Source organism: Scyliorhinus torazame, chromosome 1, assembly GCF_047496885.1.
Source record: "Scyliorhinus torazame isolate Kashiwa2021f chromosome 1, sScyTor2.1, whole genome shotgun sequence".
Lineage (NCBI taxonomy): Eukaryota > Metazoa > Chordata > Chondrichthyes > Carcharhiniformes > Scyliorhinidae > Scyliorhinus > Scyliorhinus torazame.
This window is the reverse complement of record NC_092707.1, coordinates 224,667,545-224,675,595: the sequence shown is the minus strand read 5'-3', so window position 1 is coordinate 224,675,595 and position 8,051 is coordinate 224,667,545. Positions and strand designations below refer to the sequence as shown.

Below are 8,051 nucleotides of genomic sequence, written 5' to 3'. Positions count from 1 at the left end.
GGGAGAATAGAAAAGCAATAGTTGTAGGAGATTCAATGGTTAGGGGAATCGATAGGAGATTCTGTGGTCGCGAGCGAGACTCCCGGAAGGTATGTTGCCTCCCGGGTGCCAGGGCCAGGGATGTCTCGGATCGTGTCTTCAGGATCCTTAAGGGGGAGGGGGAGCAGCCAGAGGTCATGGTGCACATTGGTACCAACGACATAGGTAGGAAAAGGGGTGTGGAGGTAATAAACAAGTTTAGGGAGTTAGGGTGGAAGTTAAAAGCCAGGACAGACAGAGTTGTCATCTCTGGTTTGTTGCCGGTGCCACGTGATAGCAAGGCTAGGAATAGGGAGAGAGTGCAGTTGAACACGTGGCTGCAGGAACGGTGTAGGAGGGAGGGCTTCAGGTATTTGGATAATTGGAGCGCATTCTGGGGAAGGTGGGAGCTGTACAAGCAGGACGGGTTGCATCTGAACCAGAGGGGCACCAATATCCTGGGAGGGAGGTTTTCTAGTACTCTTCGGGAGGGTTTAATCTAATTTGGCAGGGGAATGGGAACCGGATTTGTAGTCCAGCAACTAAGGTAGCCGATATTCAGGATGCCAAAGCGTGTATTGAGGCAGTGGGGAAGGGAACACTGACAAAGGAGAGTACTTGCAGGCACGGAGATGGGTTGAAGTGTGTATACTTCAACGCAAGAAGCATCAGGAATAAGGTGGGTGAACTTAAGGCATGGATCGGTACTTGGGACTACGATGTGGTGGCCATCATGGAAACTTGGATAGAAGAGGGGCAGAAATGGTTGTTGGAGGTCCTTGGTTATAGATGTTTCAATAAGTTTAGGGAGGGTGGTAAAAGAGGTGGGGGGGTGGCATTGTTAATTAGAGATAGTATAACAGCTGCAGAAAGGCACTTCGAGGAGTATCACCCTACTGAGGTAATATGGGTTGAAGTCAGAAATAGGAAAGGAGCAGTCATCTTGTTAGGAGTTTTCTATAGGCCCCCCAATAGTAGCAGAGATGTGGAGGAACAGATTGGGAAACAGATTTTGGAAATGTGCAGAAGTCACAGGGTAGTAGTCATGGTGACTTTAACTTCCCAAATATTGAGTGGAAACTCTTTAGATCAAATAGCTTGGATGGGGTGGTGTTTGTGCAGTGTGTCCAAGAAGCTTTTCTGACACAGTATGTAGATTTTCCGACCAGAGGAGGGGCAATATTGGATTTAGTACTTGGTAATGAACCAGGGCAAGTGATAGATTTGTTAGTGGGGGAGCATTTTGGAGATAGTGACCACAATTCTGTGACTTTCACTTTAGTAATGGAGAGGGATAGGTGCGTGCAACAGGGCAAGGTTTACAATTGGGGGAAGGGTAAATACGATGTTGTCAGACAAGAATTGAAGTGCATAAATTGGGAACATAGGCTGTCAGGGAAGGACACAAGTGAAATGTGGAACTTGTTCAAAGAACAGGTACTACGTGTCCTTGATATGTATGTCCCTGTCAGGCAGGGAAGAGATGGTCGAGTGACGGAACCATGGTTGACAAGAGAGGTTGAATGTCTTGTTAAGAGGAAAAAGGAGACTTATGTAAGGCTGAGGAAACAAGGTTCAGACAGGGCATTGGAGGGATACAAGATAGCCGGGAGGGAACTGAAGAAAGGGATTAGGAGAACTAAGAGAGGGCATGAACAATCTTTGGCGGGTAGGATCAAGGAAAGCCCCAAGGCCTTTTACACATATGTGAGAAATATGAGAATGACTAGAGCGAGGGTAGGTCCGATCAAGGACAGTAGCGGGAGATTGTGTATTGAGTCTGAAGAGATAGGAGAGGTCTTGAACGAGTACTTTTCTTCTGTATTTACAAATGAGAGGGGCGATATTGTTGGAGAGGACAGTGTGAAACAGATTGGTAAGCTCGAGGAAATACTTGTTAGGAAGGAAGATGTGTTGGGCATTTTGAAAAACTTGAGGATAGACAAGTCCCCCGGGCCTGACGGGATATATCCAAGGATTCTATGGGAAGCAAGAGATTAAATTGCAGAGCCGTTGGCAATGATCTTTTCATCCTCACTGTCAACAGGGATGGTACCAGGGGATTGGAGAGTGGCGAATGTCGTGCCCCTGTTCAAAAAAGGGAATAGGGATAACACTGGGAATTACACGCCAGTTAGTCTTACTTCGGTGGTAGGCAAAGTCATGGAAAGGGTACTGAAGGATAGGATTTCTGAGCATTTGGAAAGACACTGCTTGATTAGGGATAGTCAGCACGGATTTGTGAGGGGTAGGTCTTGCCTTACAAGTCTTATTGAATTCTTTGAGGAGGTGACCAAGCATGTGGATGAAGGTAAAGCAATGGATGTAGTGTGCATGGATTTTAGTAAGGCATTTGATAAGGTTCCCCATGGTAGGCTTATGCAGAAAGTAAGGAGGCATGGGATAGTGGGAAATTTGGCCAGTTGGATAACAAACTGGCTAACCGATAGAAGTCAGAGAGTGGTGGTGGATGGCAAATATTCAGCCTGGATCCCAGTTACCAGTGGCGTACCACAGGGATCAGTTCTGCGTCCTCTGCTGTTTGTGATTTTCATTAATGACTTGGATGAGGGAGTTGAAGGGTGGGTCAGTAAATTTGCAGACGATACGAAGATTGGTGGAGTTGTGGCTACTAAGGAGGGCTGTTGTCTCTGCAAAGCGACATAGATAGGATGCAGAGCCTGGCTGAGAAGTGGCAGATGGAGTTTAACCCTGAAAAGTGTGAGGTTGTCCATTTTGGAAGGACAAATATGAATGCGGAATACAGGGTTAACGGTAGAGTTCTTGGCAATGTGGAGGAGCAGAGAGATCTTGGGGTCTATGTTCATACATCTTTGAAAGTTGCCACTCAAGTGGATAGAGCTGTGAAGAAGGCCTATGGTGTGTTCGCGTTCATTAACAGAGGGATTGAATTTAAGAGCCGTGAGGTGATGATGCAGCTGTACAAAACTTTGGTAAGGCCACATTTGGAGTACTGTGTACAGTTCTGGTCGCCTCATTTTAGGAAGGATGTGGAAGCTTTGGAAAAGGTGCAAAGGAGATTTACCAGGAAGTTGCCTGGAATGGAGAGTAGGTCTTACGAGGAAAGGTTGAGGGTGCTAGGCCTTTTCTCATTAGAACGGAGAAGGATGAGGGGCGACTTGATCGAGGCTTATAAGATGATCAGGGGAATAGATAGAGTAGATAGTCAGAGACTTTTTCCCCGGGTGGAACAAACCATTACAAGGGGACATAAATTTAAGGTGAAAGGTGGAAGATATAGGAGGGATGTCAGAGGTAGGTTCTTTACCCAGAGAGTAATGGGGGCATGGAATGCACTGCCTGTGGAAGTAGTTGAGTCGGAAACATTAGGGACCTTCAAGCAGCTATTGGATAGGTACATGGATTACGGTAAAATGATATAGTGTAGATTTATTTGTTCTTAAGGGCTGCACGGTAGCATTGTGGATAGCACAATTGCTTCACAGCTCCAGGGTCCCAGGTTCGATTCCGGCTTGGATCACTGTCTGTGCGGAGTCTGCACATCCTCCCCGTGTCTGCGTGGGTTTCCTCCGGGTGCTCCGGTTTCCTCCCACAGTCCAAAGATGTGCAGGTTAGGTGGATTGGCCATGATAAATTGCCCTTAGTGTCCAAAATTGCCCTTGGTGTTGGGTGGAGGTGTTGAGTTTGGTAGGGTGCTCTTTCCAAGAGCCGGTGCAGACTCAAAGGGCCGAATGGCCTCCTTCTGCACTGTAAAATCAATGATAATCTATGATTAATCTAGGACAAAGGTTCGGCACAACATCGTGGGCCGAAGGGCTGTATTTTCTATGTTCTATACGGGTTCTTGTTAAGTGGGCTCTGTATACCACTTATAGTTGCGTCAGGCTGAGCCTTGCTCACGTGGAAGTGGAGTTGACCTTATGCAATGCTTCGCTCCAGATTCCCCACCTTATTTCAATCCCCAGGTCTTCCTCCCATTTCTTTCTTGTTGCGTCCAGTACGGTGTCGGCCCTTTCTACCAGTCGTTCATACATGTCGCTACAGTTCCCTTTATCTAGGATGCTTGCGTCCAGTAACTCTTCCAGTAATGTCTGCGTGGCGGTTGTGGGTACGTCCTTGTCTCCTTACCGTACCAGCCTCCCCGAACAGGCGTCGGAATGTGGCGACTAGGGGCTTTTCACAGTAACTTCATCGAAGCCTACTCGTGACAATAAGCGATTTTCATTCATTTTTCATTTTCATAGGAAGTTTTTGAGTTGCAGTCCCTTAGCTCGTTCCCCCTGGCTAGCTGGAATTTCTCTGTCAGTTCGTTCAGTGTTGCGATCCTGCCGTCCGTGTATCGGTCCCTGACTGTCAGTGTCCCTCCGTCCTGTCCCCGCTTTTTAAAGGTGGCGTCAGTTAGCGCTGGTGTGAACCTATGGTTGTTGCAGATGGGAGCTTTGTCCGACATTTTGGTCAGGCCAAATTGCTGCCGTAGTTGGTTCCAACTACAGGGTGGCTATCACCACCGGGCTGCTGGAGTGTTTTTTGGGTGAGGATGGGACTGCTGCCATGGCGAGGGCCCGGCGGGAGGACCCATGCAGGAGGCCTCTTCGGCGCGCACCCACTCGGCTTCTGGCTCCTTGATCCATCCCCTTATTCGCTCGGCCGTCGCTGCCCAGTGGTAGAATTGTAGGTTTGGGAGGGCTAGCCCCCCCTGGATTTTGTTTTTTGTAGAACCTTCTTTGGGATATTAGCATGCTTTAGAGAAGGTGCAGAAGAGATTTACCCGGATGTTGCCTGGTATGGAGGGCATTAGCTATGAGGAGAGGTTGAATAAATTTGGTTTGTTCTCACTGGAACGACGGAGGTTGAGGGGAGACCTGATAGAGGTCTACAAAATTATGAGGGGCATAGACAGAGTGGATAGTCAGAGGCTTTTCCCCAGGGTAGAGGGGTGAATTACTAGGGGGCATAGGTTTAAGGTGCGAGGGGCAAGGTTGAGAGATGTACGAGGCATGTTTTTTACACAGAGGGTAGTGGGTGCCTGGAACTCGCTGCCGGAGGGGGTGGTGGAAGCAGGGACGATAGTGACGTTTAAGAGGCTACTTGACAAAAACATGAATAGGATGAGAATAGAGGGATACGGACCCCGGAAGTGTAGAAAATTTTAGTTTAGACGGGCAGCATGGTCGGCACAGGCTTGGAGGGCCAAAGGGCCTATTCCTGTGCTGTACATTTCTTTGTTCTTTGTTAAATCCTGCCCTCTGTCTCCACAGCTGTTGCCTGACCTGCTGAATATTTCTAACAGACTGATGTATATCATTTGGGATTAACTTGAAATGAAGCTGCAGGTTTTGGTCTCCCAGGGAATCAAGGGATTGGGGTGTGGGTGTGAAAGTGGAGTTGATGCCCAAGATCAGCCATGGACATCTGGCAAAGCAGGCTCGCTGGGCTATATGATCTATTCCTATTTATATTTCTCCTTGTTTGCAGTTTCTCAAACATGAGGGCCGGAATGCTCCGGCCAATCACACTGGCAGGATCTTCTGGTTCTGCCGATAACGCCACGGGTTTCACGGCAGCGAGGGGTACATTCAGCGGGAAACACTGTTGACAATGGCGGGATCAGAAGATCCCGCCACCAGTGGGCCACCTCCTCCGCCGTTAAATACGTGGCGGTTTGCGTGGAAAATCCTACATGAGGAGTTTAACTGAAACACAGAAACTCAATTGTTGGCGATGTTGTGAAATTACACAAATCTGAGAAGGTATATTTATTTGTTAAGGTATTTTGGTTACATAGCAGTACATAGTTTAAATGCATAAAGTTACATTGGGTAAATTGGGTATATGAAGCAATGAAGAGAACATACACTTTCATATGTTTTACTTTCTCAGGTTCTTAGGACTTGTGATAGTAACAAGTGCTACAGTGACATTCTGTGTGATTTTCAATCTTCAGGTTTCCCATTAATGTCACCTAAAATATTAAGAAATAAGAGTGTCACAGTGGCATCAACATACATATCTCATTACTAAAGTTCATCCATCTTCGTCAATCAGTGGTTACCTCCTTCACTGAGCAATCCTCCCTTTTCAGTACCTTACTCAATTGGTAATCATTCATATGTGAGCCATAGCAATGGAGTCCAGCAAGCTACTAAACTGTACGAAACATCACAGCCAAACTATTTTCTATTCATAGGTAGAAACTACACATGAAAATTTACAGCAGGGCTCACCGGACATCGATCAGGAGTAGGAAACCTGGAAAACCTTCTTCACCCCCATCCCCCTCATGGAATATCGAAGATATTTGCATCATCCCTACTATAACCATGATTCAGTACAGACCTGGCATCTTCCTAGTCTGAGAGTCAATTACTGACTGGATAAACTTCACAAACGCAAGGCAGAATTTAACCCAAATTTGGCAAATTGTCAGACTCAAACTGAAAACTGGTGTGTAACTCTTCAGTTGCAAAGACCAGTTTTCCCTCCAGATATTGAGCATCTTAGAGAGAAAAAAATGAGGGGGCTTGGCTTACGCCGTCACTCTGGTGGGACTTGGCCTTATAGAATTGGCTAGCAGCTCCATAGAGATTGAAGCTTCATCTTTACAGAGCACCCCTATCAGAACTGCAGCCCAATGGCCCCCAGCCCTCATCACAGAGGTATTGGGGGCTCTTCGCCCCTCCAGCACCACCCCCACAACAATCTTCGCCAGCACTCCAACCCCCCCCACCAACACCGTGGAAGCTCCGCTATGTCGGTGGCGCCCGCGCTGAAGTGGGCCGTCGCGCGCTTGTGCAGACCTGCTTGCGGCTGCCGTGCACAGCCGCCCGGTCTGGACAGCAGGGCCCCGCCGGCAGCCAGAGCTGCGGGACGCACGCCGGGGCCCTGCTAGCCCCCTGGAAAACGGAGAATCACACCGTACATTCGAGGAAAAGGTCTGGAGTGATTCTCGCCCATTTTCCGGCCAGTCTCCAAAAAGGAGAATCCCGGCCAATGTGTTTACACAGAATCAAATCTTGAGAACTTCAAAAACTATTTTGATAACCTGTTGACATTGGCAAGTCATTTGGTAGAACCCGTTAAGGAAACATCCTAAAGCTCAGTTTTTGGGTCTCATTTATTGCCAACCCCAGATTACTCATAGTTTGTCTGTTTGTTGCCTGTTTCTCCGCCCTTATGTTGACTGCTACTGTTTTCACATTTGCTTACACTGTTTTCTTTTGCATTTTTGTTAAGGTTTTCCATCTGTCGAGAGAAATCCAATGATGTTAAATGCCAGGCTCTGTAGCAGCATTCTAGCCTCAGTGAGAGAAGGTTTTTTCACTTTTGAAAGTGTAATGAGTTCAGGAGCAAGTGGCCCTTGTGGAACACAAACTAAGCATCATTGAGCAGGTAATTGCTGAATACGTGCCACATGATAGCACTGTCAATGATACTTTATATCATATTTATGATAATTGAGTGCAGACAGATCTGGTTGTATTTAGCTGGATTGAATTTGCCCTGCTTTTTCTTAACAGGACATATCTCAGTAACTTTCCACATTGTCGGGTAGATGCCAGTATTGTGGCTCTACTGGAACATTTCGGCTAGGAATAAAGCCAGCTCTGGAACACATGTCTTTAGTGCTACAGTCAGGATGTCAAACCCTTTGCTCTATCCAGTGACTTCAGATATCCCTCGATATTGTATGGAGAGTATCCAATTGTCTGAAGACTGGAATCAGTGATGCTGGGGACCTCCAGAGCCAAAGATGGATCATACTCTTGGAACATCTGATTTAGGATTGTTGCTTCCACCTTATAGAATAATAGAATCCCTACAGTGCAGAAGGAGGCCATTCGGCCCATCAAATCTGCATCGACCCTTGGAAAGAGAACTCTACCTAGGCCCAGGCCCCACCTTATCCCCATAACCCAGTAACCCCACCTAACCTTTTGGATATTAACGGGAAATTTACCATGGCCAATCCACTTAACCTGTGAGGAAACCGGAGCACCCGGAGGAAACCCGCAGACACCGGGAGATCATGCAAACTCCACACAGAGAGTCAC

The 8,051-nt window shown here is 47.2% G+C and overlaps 1 protein-coding gene across 2 annotated transcripts in view; it reads right to left on the bottom strand.

Moving 5' to 3' along the window:
• Positions 1-5,712: 5,712 nt before the first annotated feature.
• The window catches only part of LOC140419118 (glycoprotein hormones alpha chain-like), an 88,801-nt gene continuing 86,462 nt past the window's right edge, over positions 5,713-8,051 (bottom strand). For both annotated transcript variants that reach the window (XM_072502882.1, XM_072502890.1), the window contains one exon: positions 5,713-5,962. In XM_072502882.1, the coding sequence (XP_072358983.1) occupies positions 5,885-5,962 (78 nt within the window). In that variant the 3' untranslated portion in view covers positions 5,713-5,884. The remainder of the gene's footprint in view (positions 5,963-8,051) is intronic.